Consider the following 23,569-nt stretch of genomic DNA (forward strand, 5'->3'; position numbering starts at 1 on the left):
AAGGCCAAGAAAATGTCAAACGATAGTTTTCTAATCTTTACCGTCACCACAGTAAGAGAACAATCCGTCTTCTTGTCTCCTAGATACCTGGCACTTTAGGACAAGTGAATCCTTCTGAAAAAAAGCCAGTGTGTGTTCCTGGTTCCACGTGGACAAAATGCCTTACCTTTCGCTCCCCTCAAACCAAGAGCCCCGGGGGGGCCCTTCATGCCCGGGAGGCCTCGAAGTCCCATCTGGCCTGGGAAGCCGTTCTCTCCAGGGGGGCCTGGGGGACCAGGGGGGCCAGGCCGCCCGGGGAGGCCCGAGGCTCCGAAGTCCGGACGCTTGAGACTTGCAGCCATCTCAGCAAAATGCTCTAAAAGATAATAAACAGAACAGTCCCGGTGAGTCAGAAATATGAAAGCGATTCGAACGAAAAAAGAACTATTTCAAGCGCCTTTTTTCTAAATGTGTCACCAGAGCTTCCAAACTGCTGGTGAGGCCTGAATAGAGCTGGGCCATTGTCCACGGGCTTTCTGCCAGGAGGTTTCACTGGTGCTGCTTTGTTCAGCCCTCCCTGGATGGACCCTGCTGCTCTGAGACAAGGGGATAAAAGACCTTAAACTTCAGGGCTGAGCGGTGTCCAAAGAGATGAGTGTGTCACCTGAACCTGGCTGGTTACCTGAAAACCCGGGACGAAAAGAAAGTGAGCTTCTCAACACAGGAAGAAGTGGACACCCAGAAGCTTCTCAAATGCAAGGACATTGTCCAGAATTAGTACTGAGATACCGTTTGAGACCTAGGCTCACGGTTTTAGTTTGAAGATATTAAGTAATATGAAATACCCTGAGGATTCATGACTTTCTATTCATTCTCCTTCTCAAAAGTTTTTTCACGCTTGGAAGAGACACCAGACATTAAAGAAGGCCTGCTTCTTAGAAATGGTCACTGCCTGTCTTAAAATCTCATAACTGTGTAGGCTCTTTCAGGAAGCATTAAATAGATTAAGAAACATCCACTAAAACCGTGGAGAACAAAACATTCTCCCATTAAAATAGGGGAAATATTTTAGTGTAATTTTTTTTTAATTTAGGGTGTGAAGGAGAAAATGAATTGGAAACACATTTCTCAACAAGATTTTTAAATTGTTCAAATGCAGGTATCCTAAGTTGGCCTTATTTAAGTGAGAGTTAACATAAAGTCATAATTTTCTCAACACTTAATGTTTAAACTGGAAATATCCTTTCAAGATAAGATGTCTGCAATATTGGGTTTCAAATATAGAGGGGACCATTTCATGCTGAAAAACTCTATGATTCTACTAGACAAATTATACTATCTCCTGAACACACAAAAGATGAGTGTTTCTTCATGAGAGAATTGGTTCCAACCAGAATCAAATAATAAACAAATAATAAACAAATCGGCATAGGCTTCTTATGGGCAGAAGTCTGCCAGTTACTTCTCATATAATCTATAGAGAGAGCCTAGGTCAGTGCCAGGTACACACCAAGTGGTAGGATAGTAAGAGGGGAAAGAGCCTGAGAATTTGTGTTCCAAAGGGGGAAAAAAGGTGTCTGTATCTGTGTGTGTGTGTGTGTGTGTGTGTGTGCATGCTTTCTTGTAAATTAACCACACTGGCAAAAAAAAAAAAATCCTGGCGAGCCCAGAAAGGTATTATTTTTCCTTGAGGCTATAAGCTATTGCACATGGCGACAAATTGTATAGAACAGATGTGAAATTACTAGTATTCAAAATCCCCCGCCTTTAAAGCACACAAAAAGTCAAGCGGCGATGATGTATTTACCTCGAATGACTCTCATGCAAACCTGCTTAATGTGCTGATCGGTGGGTGCTCTGCCCTGAGACAGAAAAGACAAAAGCCAGTTTGTACACAGAACCACAAAGAGGACATTGTTCAATGGTAAACCGACAGGCTGGGCAAGGAAACAGGTGGCTGGAACCAGAAGAGCTGGCCCCATGCTGCTGAGGAGCTGAGGTCTGGCCCTACCCCCGCGCTCCCTGCCGTGGGATGGAGTCTCCAAAGGGAAACCCCAGGGGCTGCCCAGCACTCACGGGAGGGCCCTGGATCCCAGGCAGGCCGGTGGCGCCCTGTTCTCCCTGCACGCCTCGCGGGCCAGGGGGTCCTTGTGGTCCTTCCACCCCAGGAAGCCCCCGGCTTCCTTCGGGTCCCCTCAAGCCAGGCTCCCCGGGGCTACCTGCCTGGAACACAAGGGCACACTGTTAGTCCAGGCTAGACACAAGGAATGCGTCTGCTTCATGTTACTACAAGCGCTGCCATGAAATTGTGGGTTTACTTACGTTCTGCCTCCCAAGCCGTGTTTGCTCAGAGCTTACAAAGCTTCAAGGTAAACACACGTAATGCCACACAGCAGCTCTCCAATCTCTTAGAATTCCAGCTCAAGTAAACGTTTTAAAGATCTTTCTTTGGGGTATAGTTATTATTTCAAAATGTTAATGGGAAGAATATATTTTAAAACCACATTCTTCACACTTTAAGTCACTTCTAAGAGCACGTTAATTTTTAATAAAACGTGTTAACTTTTTCTGGCCACAGAAAGGCCACTGAGTTCACAAGACACGTCACCTTCTATATCATCAATATAGAAAGCATAAAATAAAGATATTTCCAAGAACATAAGTTATTTAGCCTTTATAACATTCTTTGGAGAGTTTGAAGAAGCCAGATGTATCCAGGAATTATAAAATACTAACATAAAACTAAATCAATGCATTTAAAATGCCAGAACAAGAAGAGTGAGTCCACAGTTTATCTAAGTATTGAGGAAGTTAAAAATCTAAACATTAAAGATGTTAAAAATAAACCAATTATTTCCTTGGCACAAAAGCGTATACCAATTAAATTTTTCTTCTGAAAGCAGACCACTAAAAGCATCTTTAAAGTCCTCATCTACAAAAACTGCTTTAAAGAGAGACTAAATTAATTCACTTTTTCTTAAACGACCTCTGGTGGAATGTGTGGCAAAGTAGTTTCAGTGGACTGCTGTTTTCAGAGTAAAAACAAGAAGATAAATGCACAGGAGACATTGAAGGAACACCACTGCTCAAGATCTGAATGTTCATAAGGCAGCTCAAGTCTGCTTCTTTTTCATATGCAACATTTATCTAGGAAAAGCCGACTTGTTCAAAAGCTCAAATGTTTTAAACTGAAGAAATGAAGGTGATGAAGCAAGGCTGTCCCTAGACACATCTAAAGAAAGCTCACGGAGTGTGCTTTATACACACAAAAATTGATATTCATCTTAGTCAACCTGTCCAAATTGCCTCCATGAAGAAATTATGGCTTAAAAGATTTCCAGAGTCAGGGTCAAGGGGGAAAGCTAAGCACGTGTTATGGAACGAAGGTTGGGGAACTGTCAGGTGACTGGTATGCAAGACCATAGCAACTTCTAAAAAAACCCAGAGGAGAAGCCAAAATGAATTCAGAATGCGCTAAAGAGCTGGTGGAAGACAAAGGAGGCCGAATCGGAGCGTATTACCTTGCTGGCAACATCTGAAATGTTGCTAGAACAAGGAGCAGGGCATTTTTGATGAAGAGATCAAGGGCCGACATGACCAGGACGTCACAAGGGCCCTGGGTCTTCGGGAAAGAATTCCTCACTTGAGGAGGGGTACGCTGATGTAGAGACCAGCGTGCAGACCTCACCCACTTACCAGCTTTGTCTTGCTGAAATCACCGAGAAAAGGAAAAGCTTTTCTGTTAGTAACTCTGTCCCCTGATTCTGGGACGGTGCACTTCAATTTCATCTGTATTACTTGGGTAATGTCAGGAAAGACAGGGGTAGGAAGGGAGGTGATGAATCAAGAGCTAATTCCTCGTATTATATCCAAATTTAAATGAAATTAACTCATTTTCACACCTGCATTGTTCATCTACTTTTTTCTTTTATAACTCGAATTCTCACCTTTGAACATTACTGATTATTTCTAGACAGTGAAGGAGGATTTCCATTACCGAATTCTATCAAGGTTTACTCTTTACATTGTTCTCAATCCTAAACGATTTCTGTCAAAGATTCTTAGGCATAAAGATGTTATTTGAAGCTTGAGACTGTCACATGGTGTTTAGAGGCAGTATGTAAACAGGTAAGATAATATAACGTAACAATTTCCATCTCAGTGCTGTGTGAAGAGCCCAGGGCAGGGCACTGTAACCAAGGCTGGGTGGGTCCTCCCGGAGAAAGCTGAGCTGAGGATGGGGCTAAAAGCTTAGGTAGGAGGTGCTATTCTAAGGAAAGAGAGTGTCCAGGACTAGAAGAAGTGCACAAGGCATTGAACAGCACGCGCCAAGCAAAAAGAACCACAGACAGATGACGTTCCAGAGAGGTCGGAGATGAGGCTGGTGAGGCTCATCGAAGGCTCTGCATACATTTGCTAAGAGTCTGAATTATTCTACAAAATGTTCTTCAAGGGTTTTAAGCAGAGGAGGAATAGATAGTAGGCTTTATCTTCTCATCTAGATGACATTGGCTGTCACGAGGATAACACATTGGACCAGGACAGAGAGAAGTCAGGGGCGGGGATTCCAGAAACAAGAAGACTTGGAGATTCATGGAAACTGGTGATAGATGCACTTGAGATTGAAGTCTGAGCTTCCTCCTTTCTGTTTGTATTATCTTAAATTTCTTATTTTATTAGACGTGTGTTCCTTTCAAATTAGCAAGCCATTCTAGATTTGCTATTAATTGTTTCTATAATTCTGAATGCATCTAATCTCTAAGGACATCAGTTTCGTTTCTTTAAAATGATAAATTGAATGAGATGGTTATTTTCTCGCTCTAATAATTATCTGTATTTTCTTAGGTATCGTGCCTATATCTTACTTCCCCGACGAGAACACACAGAAGATTAGGGAAATTGCTGAAATATTTGCAATGCTATGACTGACAATGAAATTCACTTATGTTCTTGTCACTGCAAAGCACAGGTCGGTTCTTATAAAGTAAACCATTTGTGGAAGAAATTACGACGTATATTCAGTGAGCCACTTTAATATGAAAAAAAAAAACTTCCTTTAGACTGATTAGGTCAAAAGGCAGATCCATTTACACTGTTGTGAGGTTTTTTCTTTGGACTAATCCACTACTCAGAGAATAAATGTAGGTGTTAATTTCCTTAAAGGTAAATCCTTTTAGAATTGAATTTTCTAGAATGTTTTCATAAAGCAGAGCATTGCATTTTCTATAGCTTTATTCATATTTTTATTTTTTATACCGTTACTGTCCATTATACTTACAGATCCCTTTGGGCCAGGTAATCCTATATCTCCCTAAATCAATAAAACAAAATTATATTAGAACAATGTTTACTAAAAACTCTAAAAAGCTTATCATGCTGCCAAACTCAATAGAAAACCATGAACAGAACCATGACACCACAGAAAAAAATTAGATTCACAATTTGGATTCTGGTCCCCTCCCAGCCTTTGGCTAACTTGTCTGTTAAATAATAGGGTTGAATCACAGCTCTCCAAGGCTGCATTCAGATTTAAAATGCTAGGTGTGGAGAACTGAAATGTGCAAGTCAAAAGACATTAAGCTAGCATGCTGGTATAAAACATAATAGACATTTAAACCAGATGACTTCATTTCTGAAACTCTAACAATATTTTTAAACTCAACCCCAAAACTCTATCAAACCAAATATGCATGCTCTTATGCTTAAAAAAAAACCCTGACTATCTCCCACCACTAGTTCTAGGTATGCATTCGGCTCATCTTAGCACGTCAATGCATGTCCACTACAAAACAGGACGACTTAAAACATCCCCTTAAGGACCTCCCTGGAGGTCCAGTGGTTAAGCCTCCACGCTTCCGATGCAGGGGGCACGGGTTCGATCCCTTGTAGGGGAGCTAAGATCCCACAAGCTGCACAGTGTGGCCAAAAATAAATAACAAAAATTTAAAAATAAATAAATTAAAAAACAAAACATCCTCTTAGCTTATAAAATGAACAGTTTCAACAGAAAATAAAATTGAAATCCCCCTTTTACTAATTTACTTAATAGTTAGGAAGATTTGCCTCATTCAGATGTTAACTGAAATCCTAAAACTCTGAATAAAACACTATCAGCATTTTCTCCTGTACTGAAAGCTCTCTGAAACTATCTTCTGAGAATTCTGTCACGCACACACCCCCCCAAAGGACCAAGCATAAGTTTCCACACAAGGTCCTCTTACGTTGTGTCATGACCATAAAGGATGCGCCAGCAGACCTAGCAGTGCTGTGGAGGTGATGACTTGCTCTGCTCCCTGCCTTCCTGGAGATCTAGCAGAAGGCTCCCCTGGACCCGGAATCACTTCTTTGGAGGGTCTTAGACTCCAAAAGGCCGTGGAGAATACCCATGGTCAAACTTGGGAGCCTCAATTCTCTAACTACAATAATCTATAATACAAACTATAATAAAGCTTTAATTTTGTTTCCGTGATGGGCACTATTCATAGACTTGTCTACAGCCACCTAAGAATCACCTTGAATGTCTACATGGAAAACCACAAGAAAACATGCCCTCCATAGGGAACGCTTTGTCCTCCCAACACTTAAGGCCACGTCTATCGATGTTGCCGTGTTTCCCCTCCACTTTACTTGATCTTGGGTGCGATTCTCGGGGATTGTTTTTTAGCTTATGTAAGAAACATATTACCTTTAAAGAAGTCAGCAAGGATAGCAAGGTCAGAGAAAAGAAAAAGTACGTATGTTTCTAATACAGTCCAAAATCAGTGAGTCTCCATCAATAACCAGAAAAAAAAAGGGTCTTACCAGTTCACCCCTTCCTCCCAGTTCTCCCTCTTCACCAGAGGCACCCTAAAAGTTAAAATCACATTTTTTAAGTTCTTAGTTCCTTGGCTCAATTTTAACCAGTCAACATTGAGAAGTATTCAAAAGTCCCTGCAGTGCCCCCAAGATCATGCAGAAATATGAAATGATCTCAGTGGTTTTCCTATCTAGCTGTCAGGGGCTTGTCCAACCCAGAAAACAGCCCAGAGAAAAGCCAGAAGGTGAAGCTGAGTTTCTGCTAAAGGTAAGGATTAATGACTATATCCACCAATTTTATAATTAGGTAATATTTAAAAAGGGTTCTTAGAGTTGAGAAAAAAACAAACAAACAAACAAAAAAACACCAGGGCAAGGACTAACTCTAATTCACATGCATTGTTTATTTGCTAAGGTCTTGGTAAAGAAAAAACAAAACATTATGATGCGGCTATGGAAGGCCTCATCAGACTGGAGTAAAGCAATCTGTTGCGTAAGAGAGACAGGGCCATTCTTTTCAAAGGAAGGACAATGTGTATTCTTGAAGGCAGAGCCATCATTCGCTCCGGCTTATTAAAATGGTAGATAAGGCTACAGACCAAATTAAACCCTGCGTTTCACTCACTGTGAAGTACATTGAGCCTCCACATTTTACCCACACCGCAGGTCAGCCAGTGCCCCCTGCTGGTAAGGCACATTAATGCACATTAAGCGCTGCATTTCACACATGGCACCTACCTGTTCACCCTTTGGACCAGGTTCACCAACTACGCCCTGTAATGAAAAAAATATACTTTTTCAGTGTTTTGAGGTTTTTAACTATATAATTTCAAAACGAAGCAACTCCCTTTACTGGGCTGATGAATAGGAACAAGTATGAATAATCCTCATCACCTCACCACCTAGAAAGAGTCAGGTCAGACCTGGAGAAACTGACAGCTGTCCAAAAAAGTCACTGGCAACCTGAAGTGTCCTCTGATCACATCCATGTAAAATGTAACTAGTAGGACTGGAAGCTTAGAACTAAATAGGATGTGTGATTACAGCTGAAATGTTTACTTTACTCAGCTTTTATTTTTCCCTTCTGATAAATTACTATATTAATAGATTTTTTTGTTGTTTCTTAATCTCAACTCTCAGTAATTTAAGATATCTTTCTTGATAGCTCTCTATGGTCATTTCTAGAAAAATTCTCCATTGGGCCAAAAGCGACCTTGGTTTCTCAACATAGTAGAAATCATCCTTCCAAATAAGGAACTTTCTGGACAGCTAGGTATCTTACCCTGTCACCTTTCATTCCAGGAAGTCCAGGGGGGCCAGGCAAGCCGGGGAAGCCAGGTCTGCCGAGAGAACCCTGAAAGACAAACACAGAGTCCCCAGAACCACTGCTACCGCAACACTGAAAGCACATAAGCCAGACACAACCTTGGGCGTGTGGACTCCTGTCTAGAATAAATGTGCTGTGTTGGTTTAACTCTGCTTCTCAAATTTGTCACTCTCCCAACTCCCAGGAGAAGAGAGCCAGTCCCTACCCCCACCCCGGACTCCATCCCACCTCTGAGGTCCCCAGTTCCAGGGCTAGCACCCCTTCCCAACAGTGGGCTCTTTGAGCTGAGTCCCCGCCTCGCTGGCTGTGTAAACAAGCACGGCTGGAGAAGTAAAAGGGCGGCATTCATGCACTTGCTCTCCAAGTCCAAGAACAACCAGGAGCCAAATGTAGCACTTTGTATCTCTCCCAGTTTTCAAATAAATGCTACAAGCCACACTGATTAAAATACCCTTTAAGGGTCTCCTAGATTTAATTTGAAATTCCTCATTTACATTTTCACACATTCACATAGGAATAGAAATCAAGTAAGGATGATGCAGTTACCCTTTGTAAATTATTTTTCTCTCCTTGCTGCTTTTAAAAAACGTATTTTGCTTTGTATGAAGCAAATAAACTGCGGGACCAGAACTATTACTTACCAGTTTACCTGGTAGTCCTGGGGGTCCTACTGGTCCTTCTTCACCTCTACTGCCCTAGAAACACACAAACATGATGGTCAACCAGACAGTCTGCCGAAATGTAAATGTTTAATCACTATTTCAATGAAGTAACATGCTACCTAGGTTTTTGTTTAAATATAAAGGTCACCAAAGTATTCTCCCCATCTTCAACTGAAGGCAGAGACCTTTATATTAAATGCCTGCAGCCTCGTCAGTGTTCATCCCGAGTTCTAACAGCCCTAACGCTGTTCGTTGTGAATACAGACTGTTCGATGGACATGATACCTGATACATCTACAAGAAATGGCAATTAGGAATTTTCAGCATCTACTTCACCATCCAGATTAGATTATGGTGACTTGCGTACATGCTTTATCCTCTCATTTAGACTACATGTTCTTGAGGTATAGGTATAGTCAAATTTTGAATTCCACATAAATGTGTAAAACACAGAGTAAATTTCAGGTCTACAGTACATTTTAAAGCAGCATCTGGCAAGTGATCTTGAACCTCGAAAGAGTGAAAAAGACACAGGACAGAGATGTTCGCCTTCAAATTACTACTGTAACTTCAAAAAGACATAAATAGTAGAAATGTATAAAGTTTCTGAAAAAGTCTTTGTTCTACTCATTCTAAACATGTCTTAAAAGATTACATAGACTTTAGAAAGTACAATTTATAATGTAGATACACCAAAAGCAACACTCTCGTTTCATTTTGTGAGCCAATATCAATTTATTTGAAACTGGAAGCCCTTTGAGAAAAGGAAACACCACGAACTCTTCAGTTTCTTTCTCTGAGAACTTCATACACTTTAATGCAGTCTGACAAAAGCTTGTTTCATTTCTAACTCAAGTTCCACTAAGCTGAACACTGAGGTTGCTGGATAAATAATCACATTTCCTGGATGGTGTACACAAAATGAAGGCAGTCTTTTGAGTTTGTTTTTCTTTCAAATGACATGACAACTTCATATTAATGTTTAATATTTATAAGTGCTTCTGATAAGATTAACCTGATCTGACCCATATGTTATTCATTCATCTATAAAAAGAACAAAATGTCAAGGTCTATAAACCTTCTGCATTTTCAGTTGCTCTAGAGGACTGAGAATTGTATACCAAATTACAAGTCTCTAGCTATAATTTCACATGACTTACAGGTGATTTAAACAAAATACTCGTAAATGCTTTTCAAAAACTTTTATATAAATATTCTGCCTAATGCATGAGTTTGAATAATACATTGGTACGTAACGCTTGTGAGCAGCTTGGAAGACAGAAGCAGTGCCCCATGTGGACGGATGTTAGAAGGATATGTTGATAAATCAGGTGAAAACCAGCCCTTACGAGAGATTCTTCTATGTGTCTCTACACATAAAGATGGGGTTTCACTCCATTAATACGACCCAATACTTCCAAGTTCAAGATAGATTTTCTTCAGTACATCTGCTCTGCTGGCATTTTCAAATTATTTCTGAACTGCATCCTGATTGAGATCCTAAATGTCATTTTCATTGAGCTAAAATGACTTTAATTCACAGAACGATTAACAGTCATTGGTGGGAAACATAATTAATCGTGTCAGAAAGGGAAAGCAAAGTTCTTGACACAACCTCAAGTATTCATGTCTAAATAAATGAACCATTATGCCATCTTATCCAAAACAAAGATGATTAATATACTCTTTTCCTCTTCCACAAACCAAAAGGCTAAATGAAAATAAAGGACTCTATAACCTTTCATTTACTTTTGGAGAGATTAATTATCTTTTCAGTCAAAGACAAAGATTTTCTCTGCTGGAATCTTATTTTCTCTGTCTTTCATGAGCTCTCATTATTCAGTTCAGAAGTCTTTTCCAAGCCCCGGCAGCCCTTGGTAATACCTACGAACGGCTCAGAACCCAGTGTACGCAGCCTGCTCTGCTGACCTATAGCCATGACAGGGCAACACATGTAGGACCAGGGGAGGGATGGGTGAAATTACGGGCATTCACTTTTCTGTCCCTGCACAAATAGACAGCGTGTGGGTCCTCATTTTCATTTCACGTCTAGCTTATAAATCCTCGGCTATTCTGAACTTAGGTATTTCTATAGAAAGCATCCCACTGTGCGAAAAGGTAATGTTTATTTTCACAAGGACCAAACAGTTACCAAAAAAAAAAAAGAAAGGGCGAGATTTTCTCATGGCCATTCTTATGATTTCTATGTGTTCTAAAAACAAGCATATTCTTCCTCTGAGTTCTTTAATTTCACCTGTAACTAAGATGAACATGAGAAATTGAGATATAAATAGTAATCTCTAAAAAAAACACAGGTTAAACTAAATACATCCTGCAGGGAGCAATTCACCCTAACCTGGTAACAACAAGAGTGCTAGAAAAATGATAAATCTCTTCTGTTTCAACAGCTACGGTGAAACCACATTCTCAGATGTGGGCCAGGGAGGCTGGTGGGGAAATGGCTCTTCTGTCCCGTGGCTGATATTTACAAACCTCTTGACAGAAGTTATGGGTTTTAACAAGAGAATTGGAAGGAACCAGAGAAAAAGGCAACATCCTACCACTGAAAATGCGAAGACCATAAGAAAATGCTCTATTTTCCTCTTGGGTGCTCTATGCCACCATATTTATCTCCAACGTGTTAAGACACATCTTCCAATTCGTCTCTATCTAAGAAGCCAATCAAGGCTTAAAGAAAACAAAAGATGCAGACCCTCTACCAATGATTCCGAACCCTGGCTGTGCATCAGAATCCCCTGAGGAGGTTTTAGAAATATATTTCAGTGGTGTCTTCACCACCCCACCTCCCCTCTCCCCTCCGCATTCCACCCCTCTCCCCCAGGTCCTGATTCTGTAGGTCTGGGGTAAGACCCAGGAAATTACTGGGGCTTGTGTTCTGTTCGTTTGTCTTCACCAGCTTGACTTAGATTCTTGTTAAATGCTCACTGCGAAAGCTCCATAAATACTAAAATTTGCTGAATGTGTTTTGTGCCGTTAGAATTTGCCAGGCTAACTTCAAATAAAAACATGCAGCGGGGCTTCCCTGGTGGCGCAGTGGTTGAGAGTCCGCCTGCTGATGCAGGGGACGCGGGTTCGTGCCCCGGTCTGGGAAGATCCCACATGCCGCGGAGCGGCTGGGCCCGTGAGCCATGGCCGCTGAGCCTGCGCGTCCGGAGCCTGTGCTCCGTGGCGGGAGAGGCCACAACAGTGAGAGGCCCGCGTACCGCAAAAAAAAAACAAACAAACAAAAAAAAAAAAACCATGCAGCAGAACCTTGAAGTTGGAGGCATTAGAGGGTGGAGATGGGGACCTGGACACTAAGCCCCAAGGCCAGGTCTGAAGTTTGGCTCCGCCAGGCACCAGCTGACTCCAGGCAGGCAACCCAACCCCTGTGTGCCTCGTCTCCTCATCTGTAAAATGGGCTTTGGGGAGGATTGAATAGATACATGAAGTACTTAGAACAACGTCCAGCTCACAGTAAGCACTGCAGACGTGCTAGTTATTGTGTTTATCCAAGGAATAAAGACATCAGTCAAAATGATGGTTTTCAATCAAATGTTCCATTAAATGTTCTTTTCACTTCAAATCTTCCAAATTTCTTTAAAAGCATGAGTTATGCTTGGAAAAAACAAGTCTTTAGTCCTCATTTCTCGAGTTTCTGTCAGATCACTAAGAAGGCGCCTTTTTTATAAAGAAATCCTAGCAGCTATTTTGTAAAACTCATTTTAATAAATCCAAATACTTCAATATGGAAGTCTCCCTTTCAAAATGGAACTGTTAGACTTCTAAAATACCACCGAAAAATGCATTTTATCATACTTGGGTTGTCATAATTATTTTACCAAAAAAATGGACTTTACTCCACTGTGCTCTAGATTGTGGTGGTGGTTGTATTTGCCTGATAACCCCAAGTGCTAACTAGCTGAAGAACAAACATTATCCTTAGTACCTTGCCAGTTTCAGAACTGGGAAATTATAAATCACTCTACTCAGTCTGTAGTATACACTAAATTCCTCTTTCTGGCAAAAAGGATGTTCAACCCAGAGATGAGTTATGATTGCTAAAGATTGCTGCTTTTACAAACCCATTTTCATATTAACATTGGCAGATCATATTAGTCCTACTACAGGGGTGATTTTTAGGCTTGTCACAGAAATATTTTTTAAGATTCATTCAATTTTACAACATTGTGTACTTTGTATTTCTCTCCAGTGTAGGTTTAAATATCCCCTCACACAGAAGCAGATGACAATCTGTTTACACTATAACCATCACAGCTGCTTCACGAAGTGTTGACTGGAAGAATATTCCAGAGTCTGATGGGGTAGGAAGGTAGCTTAGGTCACTCAACTGCACAGCATGTGGGACCTCTGTGCTGAAGCTGCTGGTGATGGGGTCAGGTTAGAAGGCTTCAAGAGAGAGGAGACAGGCTTCCACATCCCACGAGTGTATAGTCTTCAGAAAACTGGGGGTAGATCGGTGTGGCACTCATCCCAGTCGAACTCACGAGAGCAGAGCAAACACAACCCACTCAACAAAAGCCCTGGCAAGTTCTGGGAAGCCTGGAAGAGGAAGCCGGACCGGAGCGACTACACGGTAGGACCAAATCAGAGGCCCCAGCCACCTGCTGGCTCTAAACCAGGAGTCACCCAGACGCAGGTGTAAACACAGGGGAATGTGACAGAGAAAGCCGGAAGCACAAGCCAAGTGGTAAAGATACGTGCTCATACGTAATCCCTAGAGATGCCAAAACTCCAATATTTTTTGCCGTGGCGTTGGCGAAAGTTGACGGAACAACGGTGAGGAAAGGGGAGAATTTAATTTCAAAGACAGACTACGGTTAACCTTGATTCTTCCACAGGACACATTAGAAATAGGTTTCATTCCTTCTACTCAGCTTCTCAATTTAAGATTTGCAGGAAGAACTGATCAAACTTGTGGGGAATAGGTGACAATGTGTGAATGTACCAAGAAAATGAATTTAATGATGGAAAATGAAAGAACAAATGTATCTTTCAGTAAGTACATTTGGTGTAAAAACTCTGATCCAGAACTATAATATTTATAACCACACGTGATACTCTTCTGAAAAATTTATAGTAGGTGAAAAGTCAATTATGAACAGAGGCAGCATAGCAAGATTTACTGTACCTCCCATCCAATGCATTTCAAGGAATATTTATTGAGCACGACCTTACGGCAGGCCCCGAGGAAAGAGATGTAGGGAACACAAATATGGATCAGACGTGTTCCTGACTTCCTGCAGTTTCCACACCACAGGGCAAAAAGGGACCAAGGGTTACAGGTTCAGAATAAGGAGAGATCACTTCTATCTGGGGGGTAGGGCGTCATCAGAGATGGTTCCATTGCAGAATTAACACTTCAATTGTATCTAGGAGGGCACATGGGATGTCCAGTCAGAAATAGAGGAAAAAGCCATCTCAGCTGCAGGGCATCACAAAGAAAACAGGCAGCCTGAGAAGTGCAGAGAGTGTTTGGGAATTAGCATGAAGTCTAGCTTGGCTGGAACACAGGCTCTTAGCAAGGCAGAAATGGGAAGTAAAACTAGGGGATAAACAGACAGTTTAGGATTTCAGGCTTTCCTTTATTGTCAGTGGAAATCCACTGAAGATTTTTAAATGAAGACGAGAAATGATGCTGGATGCTGTACTTTGCAAAGACCAGTATGGAGGCACGTGCAGACTTGGAGCCCTACCGTTCCCCAGGCATTTACGTTTGTCACCAGGACTGCGGGAACACTGCTGGAGTTCTAGATGCAGGACACCCTGAGGTGTGCAAGAGTCCTGGAGAACGGAGAGCTATCCCAGCCAGAGTACCAAGAGCACCCTGCTGCGAGCCGCAGCAGAAGGAAAGATGGGAGCAGGGAGGCAAATCAGGAAATGACTGCAACCAGCAAGCAGCAGTGAACCACCTGAGCCAGGGGGTGGACGTGGGCTTAGAAAGAAGAGTCAGACAGGAGGCTTTAGAGAGGACGTGGTAGGATGAGCAGGTCCACCTGGGGCAGGAACGTGATAGAGAAGAGACACCAAGGCTTTGAGCCTCGGTGACGGCAACAGTGGGAAGAACGCGGACGCTTACAGAAACTAACAAGCAAAACCGGAATCAGGCCCCAAACCCTGCGCAGGCATAACTTCCTCCGATCCGCCGCCCTCCCGTGAGCGAAGTCAACACCGCCTCCACCGCACGCCATCGCTTCCGAAGGCCGGCCTCGCGTCCTGAGCTGGGGATGGGCCGAGCCCACTGCACCCGTACGGCTTGTGCTCTGTGCCTGGTCCTGCCATCAGCAGGGGGACCTACAACTGTACTGCTTTCTGCTCTATAACGTGAGTACGAGATGAAATAGGCAATTTTCTCAAAGCTCCAGCGCCCTTCCTCCACACCGATCAGTCTTTCTGTTGCTTCAGAAATAGGATCCAGCTATGACCTCACTGCTCTGACAGTCAGTCGAGGGAAAGTATTGGACACCGCCTGGTACAGGTCAGCTGACGGACAGCGGTGAGAGGTGGGAAAACTCCACACTCCACTCTCATATCGCGAGACACCTGGGATATTTCACTTTTCCGAAGCGTGAAAATCCTCACTCGACATACTCAAGAGACGCTCTTTAAAAAGTAACAATGATATTTGGGAACGTTTCTGTGTTCTCACTTGGAGTTCTTTGTGTTACCCGGCAGGCTTTGAAGATAAGAACTTAAAATCAAGACCAGGGAGAATTTTTTTAAAGTTAAGTTTGAGTGCATCATGTTTCATTTCCAAATCAGTTTCTCTCTAAGCGTTAAAGTGTATCTAGTGAGAAAATATACATAGCTATATTTGCTGCAAAATAGACACATTTATAAATTCACACTAAAAGAAGTCTGGCAGGTTCTCAAAAGATTAAAATAGAGTTATCACACGATCCCCTCGTAGGTATGTACTCAAGTGAAATGAAACAAGTCAACACAAAAACTTGTAGAAAAACGTCCACAGCAGCATTAATCATAATGGCCAAAAAGTGGAAACAGCCCCCACGCCCATCGATGCATGAATGGATGAATAAAACGTGGTACATCCATACAATTGAATACTATTTGGCGATAAAAAGGAATGAAGTACTGATACATGGTACAGCATAGAAGAACCTTGAAACATTATGCTAAGTGAGAGAAGCCAATCATCAAAAACCCCACATACTGCATGATTCCATTTATATGAAATTTCCAGAATGGGCAAATCTATAGAAAGTGGATGAGTGGTTTCCTAGGTTTGAGAGGACTGGGTGGGTGGGTGGGTGGGTGGGGGCAGGGAAATGTTGAATTGCAAGTGGATCTAGAGTTTCTTTTCGAGGTGATGAAAATGTTTTAAAGTGGACTGTGGTGACAATTGCACAATTCTGCAAATGCACTAAAACTCAGTGGATTGTATATTTTAAATGGGTGAATTATATAGTATGTGAATTATACCTCAATAAGGTTGTTTTTTTTAATCACACTAAAATATTTCCTACATCATGGGATGAGAGCAGAAAGGGTCAGCATGTTTTTTTTTTTTAAATACTTCATTTTTGTTTCTACTTTCTAGGGGACAAAAAGCATATTGTATATCTAAGTAGCATTCCTGTTCCATTGTTTACCTGGATTATCACATGTTAAAACGTCAGAAGGCATTCCTGGATGAGTTAATGGATGAATGAATAAAGGAAGGAAGGAAGGGGGGGAGGGAGGGAGGGAAGGAGGGAGGGAGAGGCGGGAAGGAAGACCCAGCAAAGCCTGGGGAAGGCACTTTGGGAGGGGTCCACAGAAAAGGAATACTCACAGGGAGGCCCCGAGGTCCTCGGGGTCCCACCTCTCCTGGTGGCCCCTGGCGGCCCTGTTATAAGGAAGGCAGGTAAAGAAAAAGTTAAACTCCCTAATCCTTTGCTTAGTGATTACAACAGGTTACAAGGTATGAAAAGGTAACCTATGGCAACTTACCGGTTTGCCTGAATTCCCCAGTTGACCGGGCTTCCCTGGAGCACCTGTGTTACCCTGAAGGTAAAATACAATATTTAGAGTAATTCAGGCAGTAAATAAGCATAATGATCAACCTGTCTTACCCAGGCTGGGTATTTCTTACACTTAAATAGCGTCACTTTCCGGATTTTACATTGAGATGTAAACTCTCTTTCTTGGTGGGTACATCCAAGTTCTTCAGATTTAGGTTAGGATACTGTTTTGTCACTTCCAGAGGCATAATATAGATGTCAAGAATGTTTAAAAGCGAAGGTCAGATGTCCAGAAATGAAGGTCTTTAGACAGACAAGAATAAGAGAGGATTTTTCTTTCTTTACAATGTGAATTGTATATGTCTTTCTTCATCGTTTCCACCTCTAATACAGTTCTTGGAGCCTTTTTATTGATACCTGACACGGACACCATTAAAATTGTAAAAGGTCATGCCAACATGAGGAAATAAGGGGTGCGCCAGGAAGCTCCAGGGAAAGCAGGTGTCTGGGACCCCACCCCACCATCAGTGGCTCATGGTCTGCTTACTAGGGCACATCTCTGCGCAAGACTCCATGAGCCACTACGATCGGAGGCCTGGAGCTGTGTAATCTAACAGTAATCAATTTCTACGTTATTCACAGTTTATCTGTTTTATTTAAAGTAACGCTATATTTTATCCCTTTAACTTTTTCTTTCAACTATTGTTCTTAAGTGCTAGGATATAGCACTTAGAACTGATCATTATGTGAACAAAATGCTTAATATCTTTTAGCTTAAGATAAATCATCTTAATAATACGCACGGACATTTTCTATGGCTTAATATCGTCCTCATAGTAAATCGTAAAGAGCAATCAAACTGTCTCTGTTTTACACTGGCAGAGGATGACTCTTTCAAGAAGGTAGTCTGATCAGCAACGCTTTGTCAAAGTACTATTTCTGCAACTGGGAAAGAGATTAGCTTCTGAAGCCTTAAGGCCTTTTTGATTTCTCCTTAAGGTCAAACATAAAATAAAAGGCAGGTTGGAAATATATAAAATGATAAATAAAATATATTAGTAAAAGAATAAAGAAATAGAGAAAAATATTAATTACAAAGTTTGCATCTTTTACCTTTTCACCGGCAACACCCTTTGCGCCAGGAATTCCAGGTATACCCTGAAAGCATGCACAGAGAACTTAGGTTTAATCACCTCCTCTGAGAATCCGTGAGATGCCAAGCCCACTGCGTACTGCCGAGGGGCTGGGGGCGTCGTGACAACCTCAAAGCTTTAGAGGGAGATTCTTCCTAGTTCCCCAGTTTGAACAGTTATAGACCTACCCACAGTGGAGAAGGCAACTTTACTGTAACTGGCTTGTTATGTCTGAATACCCTTAGAGCAAATTCTAGCTCTAAACTAAAGTTACTTCTCAAGGATGAACTTCCAAATTAGAATCCTATTTTCAGATCAACAGGAGCTCTTCCTGGCATGATTTCATGTGTGGAATACAAAGCAAGGACCTATCAAAAACTCTAAGCCTTAAGTGGAAAAAGAGAATGGCAGGAGAATGCTGGGTCTGAGATTTGGTGCCACTGGGAGGCCTGATTTCTCTGATTATTTTAAGGTGTCAGATATCATAATAAACCGAGGGCAGCCCTCATCATTGCCAAGTATCCCTTTTAACTTGAAATACTTGCCTCCAAAGGGCCAAGAATACACGTGGTATAACCCACGTGAACTTCCAGCCACATTAATGCAGGAAAACACCAATTTGAATAATTCAAAATAGCACACGATCAAACAATGAAATCTTATTATCTCACATCGTTCCCTGAACATCCTCTCAACCTCTTATGGCTCAACCCTGGTACAAGAGCTTCAGAACTGGTTAAAAGTAGGAGGAAGTATAAAGCCTGGACCACAGCTCAGGGTTAGTGAAACGACATAAGGAAGGTTTAGTGAACTCTAGAGAGAGGAGGGATGCAAAATATAAAGTTAAAGCTCAGGGTGGTTACCAGAGAAATAACTAGTTATTCAGAGAAAAAGTACAGAAATGTCAATGTAAAACTGTAAAAATATAAAATGAAAGCATCATTTCTTCTCCAGAACTTATCAAATTACATACAAAACATGTTTCTCCCCCAAGTGCCTATCTTCCAAATATGTATATAAACCAATCAACATTTAAATACTCAAATACTTACAGGTAACCCCTGCAACCCTGCTTCCCCAGGAGGTCCAGGTTTCCCTAGTTCACCCTGAAAAAAATTTTTGTTGAATCTGTATGAACTGCCGTCCTTCTTTAAAGAAAAGGAAAGACCAAGACCTTCTAAGTAAAAGGAGTATCCGCACAGCTGACCTTACTTGCACTTTTATAGCATGACCCAGTTCAGGGCGGGGAGATGGGATAGGACTTAGGACAGAAATGCAATCAAAATACATAATTTCCTTCTGCCTACTTTCATCAATGGGGCAATTTTACTGACTTTCTGAAACCAAGCAAACAAACATTCTATTCTAATAATTTTTTTTTTGAAGTGTGGTTGATTTAGAATGTTGTGTTAATTTCTGCTGTACAGCGAAGTGACTCAGTTATACACACAGATACCTTCTTTTCATTATTCTTTTCCATTATGGTTTATCTCAGGACACTGGATATAGTTCCTTGTGCTGTACAGTAGGACCTTGTTGTTTATCCATCCTATATATAATAGTTTGCATTTGCTAATCCCAACCTCCCAGTCTGTCCCTCCCCAAACTCCTCCCCTCGGCAACCACAAGTCTGTTCTCTACGTCTGTGAGTCTGTTTGTGTTTTGTAGATAGGTTCATTTGTGCCATGTTTCAGATTCCACTTGTAACTGATATCATATGGTATTTGTCTTTCTCTTTCTGACTTCTAATAAGTATCTTGAACTGACACTTGATTAAAAAATTAGAAGGAGGAAAAAAGCCAAAACCAGCTCCATAAAAGTCCCAATGACGTAGTAATGGAAACCCTGTGCTTGGCTGGCCCCGGGCAGGGACGACTCCACCACCTTTAGACTAAATCACACAGCTACCTTTGTTCCCGGCATTCCAGGTATCCCATCCCGGCCGTCCACACCTGGCAAGCCCTAAAGACGCACAAAGAAACACACTGTCTCTTAGAAACACATTCTTCTTCCCTTCAACACTTTCTAAAGTTTTATTAAAATAAGCACTTTGAAAAATGGGCTTGATGACTACAGCTCACGTACCGTGTCGCCCTTGGACCCAGGGAGACCAGGAATTCCTCGAGAACCTTGAGCCCCCTGCAGGGTAGAAGGGAGAAGACAGACAAGACACAGTCAATTACCACGTGTACTTAGGTCACATCAAAGAGACCAGCACAACCTGCATGCTCGCGGTGATGAACGCGAATTCAAACTCACTCTGTCTCCCTTGGGACCTGTTTCTCCTAGAGGTCCTCGCCGCCCTTGATCACCCTGTATGAAAATAAAATTGCGTTTAAGTAAACCAAAGTAACTTTTTGATAGACTTTCGAAATTATAAAACACCATCTACGCTGCCTTACTATTGCCCTTTCATCCCAATGGCTTTGCTCTATCATGGATGCCTCAAGAAATCTTTTGATAAAAATTATATGGTCCTCAAAATTGATATTACCATAAAGATAATTGAGACGTACATGTCTATTGATTTCATTGTCAAGGCATAATGCTCTGTGCTCTTTGGATGAATAAGTATAATAAAATTAAGGTCCGCACTGCAGGTAACCTTGACATCCGTAACTATATCTACACATCCTCTAGCCTCATTGACTATCGTGGTGGGTCGAGGTTTGGACGAGTTGCCAACCTTTTCTCCATATTACTTGCTCCCCCAGTCAATAATAATGATTTCTGTCACAATTACCCAACAAATGTTGATATACAGTACAGGCGGTAATAGACGAGAAGAGGTGTCTTCCTAAAATATAGCTTTTGTTGAATTGCTTAACTGCTCTGAGACCTCAAATGGCTTCCTGTTCCTACTGGATCACTTCGCATCGCCCAGATTGGCATCACACACTCTCCATCATGTGCTTCGACCTTATCTATTCAAGTTCATCTTCTCAAAAGGAGCTCTGCACCCAGGCCGTGCCGGGCCTACGGCAGCACACACCCCCATCACCCCGACAGGGCCTCTTCCCGCCTGTGCCCCGCCTCCCCCCCAGCACGGCTTTGCAGGCCCTCCTTCCTCTCAGGCCCGCTTGGTGCACTACCTCCACCACACGTTCTGGAGGTGGATCTTAAAATGTCATCCTTCAGTTACATTCTGTCCTTCCCACTGGACCTCGATAGTTGGAAATTCTACTTTACTATACCTTTTCTTCTTTTCAATGTGGTGTGAGAGATATTAATGAACAGCTCTTTGGTTTATTTACTTCCAAAACAGGTGTGAGGCCGTCCACAATAAGGACACGTGTGCACATGGCCGTCAGAAGATCAGATAATGAGATCAGAAATCACAGGAGAGAAAAATGACAGAACTACCCAAGAACTTCAAGTGAGAGAGTTTCTGTGACTCTGTGCGTCCTAGCAACCAAAGCAAAAGGAAAACGCAGCAAAAGCCTAAAAACTTAACAAGTTGACTGTACTTATGAGAAAAACAAAACCCATAACAAGTCAGAAGAACGTTTCTCTGTACAAAAAAGAGATGCTTGTCTTAATTTTAAATAAATATAGAAACTATTGCCCATTTTTCCACCTTATTCACACGTAAAGACACTTGCACACACACACACACACATATAGCAAAAAAATCTATCATTGATCATTGCGAAAAAAATCTATCAGTGGATCCCATGAAAGGAAAACTACTCACAGGTGCACCAGGGAGACCTTGTGGTCCGGGTTCTCCATCTAAGCCCCGAGCGCCCTGGAAATAAACGAGACAAAGAAATGAACTTGAGATCAGCCATGTATGCTAAAGGGCACACCAGTCTTTCTAAAGAACTTCAATAGCCAGATAAAAAGGAGGTTTTGTGTTTTGTAATATACACTCTATTCATCAGTGAACCCGAGGAGTATTTAATCAGAAACCTCAGATGTTAAAACACTGGTTTACATTCTCTCATCCCACCAAAAGTACCTACACCCAATCTTTGATACCACCCTGAATATTTTAAGTTAACAAACACTGCGTCCATTCCTGATTGCTGATATGAGCTACCTGTTTAGAGAACTTGGCAAGCCTACTGGAAAAGGTTTGGTCATCACACTCCAGGGTTCTCAGGATCCCTACAGGAATTCATTGATGGTGAAGACGAAGGGGCCACCCAAACAGTAGCTGCTGTGGACTCCACAGCCACCACACCAGTGGGAGGGATTTCTGGGACTCAAGATCCCCACCCAGACCTAGAATCAGGAGTCCAGCCGTGTGATTCAGAGGAACGAATTGTAATAAGGATTTAAGCAACTCCTCTTCCATCCTGGATAGATGGTAGGTTCAGTATGTATAAAGTGATTGATCTATTTTCTCCACAAGAGATTTACCCTGCTGAGTGATGATGGCTAAAAACTACAGAGTTTTATACATCTAATCATCGTGAAACTATCTCTTTGTTATCTATTGCACATATCGCCTCCCTATTTTCATTATAAGAATGAAAATGTGATTTGAAAACAAGAATATGGGGTTTTCAGTGCTCTCTACATATGCTGCATGACAAGACACACTCCCCTGTTTAAAACTTCTTCTCCTCTACCAGGGGAACGAGAAGACAGATGGGCACCTGAAGCGAACAAGCCATCTCCTGACAAACAGGCTTGCAAGGAGGAGATGATAAAAGAAATGGAAAACAGTCAAAAGGGTTTTGGGTAAATGTCAGGCCAAGAAAACCAGGTGGACGGTGTCTGCAGTAAGAATTAAAAATTAGAAAACCTTTGCTAGAAGGTTCAGACGTGGGTGGAATCAAAGAAAGAAGCAGAGGCACCACAGAGCCTTGAAAACCTCTGATCCCTAAAACTAGAATAGAGCAGGAGGCGTTCTCCTTCCACCAGTGAAGAAGAGGTTTGGGAGACCTGAAAAAGCCCTTGAAGTCGTCACTCACGTTGCCTGGTGGAAGGAGAGCCAGCCTTCGAGTTATAGAAATGGCTTGGACGCTGCCCGTCTCTCTCCCTTTCTCTCTCTCTCTCTCTCTCTCTCTCTCTCTCTCTCTTATTGCAGTTCAGCACCAGCTCAGACCCTAACTGCTGTTACTAGGTAACCACTCCGCAGGTCTGAATTCACCGGAAGAGCTTTTTTCTTTTTAATGAAAGCAATTGGACAAAAATCAGAGGAAATGAGAAATTTTGAAAACTACCAAGTAGCAAAATACCTCAAATAAAGAGCATATCAAGAACAGTAATTGGTTTCAAAGTGAGGGTCACGTATTTTAGGAAGTGATTTAAACCCAGAAAAAGCAAAAGCCTGTGTATCAGCAACTTCAAAATAAATGGGATTTATTTTTTAATAACAGAAGAGTACACACAGAATGTTCCTTAAGGAAACATGAGTACAGAAATGCAAAATATGTTTTTAAAAATACAGTGTTTTTAGAAAAGAAACCGCATTCTATAGGAAACAGAAGAGGGAGACGGGCACAATGAGAAAACCTAGACAGACAGAGAAAGCGGCTGAAAACATGAAAGTGATGGAATTATTCATGAAGCAATTCCTTCGATCCACAAAAGTGTGCATCTCTTTATTGAAAAGGTTGAATTTCATTTACTGAGCACCTACAATGTGCCCGTTATCCTTGTCCGGTTGCTAATGAAAGACTCTGTGCTTCTGTGCAGAACAACATGAATTAGCCTCAGAGGTTCTGCAGAGGGTGA

General features: G+C 41.8%; 1 protein-coding gene across 2 annotated transcripts in view; it reads right to left on the minus strand.

The window, feature by feature from the left end:
- COL9A1 (collagen type IX alpha 1 chain) overlaps window positions 1-23,569 on the minus strand; it is an 84,058-nt gene that overhangs the window by 14,914 nt on the left and 45,575 nt on the right. For both annotated transcript variants that reach the window (XM_033867390.2, XM_033867391.2), the window contains 16 exons: window positions 21,576-21,629; window positions 20,141-20,194; window positions 19,967-20,020; window positions 19,790-19,843; window positions 18,934-18,987; window positions 17,862-17,906; window positions 16,738-16,791; window positions 16,580-16,633; window positions 8,743-8,796; window positions 8,057-8,128; window positions 7,513-7,548; window positions 6,781-6,825; window positions 5,258-5,290; window positions 2,056-2,202; window positions 1,787-1,841; window positions 167-355 (listed from right to left, as the gene is read on the minus strand). In XM_033867390.2, coding sequence (XP_033723281.1) covers window positions 167-355; window positions 1,787-1,841; window positions 2,056-2,202; window positions 5,258-5,290; window positions 6,781-6,825; window positions 7,513-7,548; window positions 8,057-8,128; window positions 8,743-8,796; window positions 16,580-16,633; window positions 16,738-16,791; window positions 17,862-17,906; window positions 18,934-18,987; window positions 19,790-19,843; window positions 19,967-20,020; window positions 20,141-20,194; window positions 21,576-21,629 — 1,054 coding nt within the window. The remainder of the gene's footprint in view (window positions 1-166; window positions 356-1,786; window positions 1,842-2,055; window positions 2,203-5,257; window positions 5,291-6,780; window positions 6,826-7,512; window positions 7,549-8,056; window positions 8,129-8,742; window positions 8,797-16,579; window positions 16,634-16,737; window positions 16,792-17,861; window positions 17,907-18,933; window positions 18,988-19,789; window positions 19,844-19,966; window positions 20,021-20,140; window positions 20,195-21,575; window positions 21,630-23,569) is intronic.

The sequence above is a fragment of the Tursiops truncatus genome, chromosome 12 (genome assembly GCF_011762595.2).
Source record: "Tursiops truncatus isolate mTurTru1 chromosome 12, mTurTru1.mat.Y, whole genome shotgun sequence".
Classification (NCBI taxonomy): domain Eukaryota; kingdom Metazoa; phylum Chordata; class Mammalia; order Artiodactyla; family Delphinidae; genus Tursiops; species Tursiops truncatus.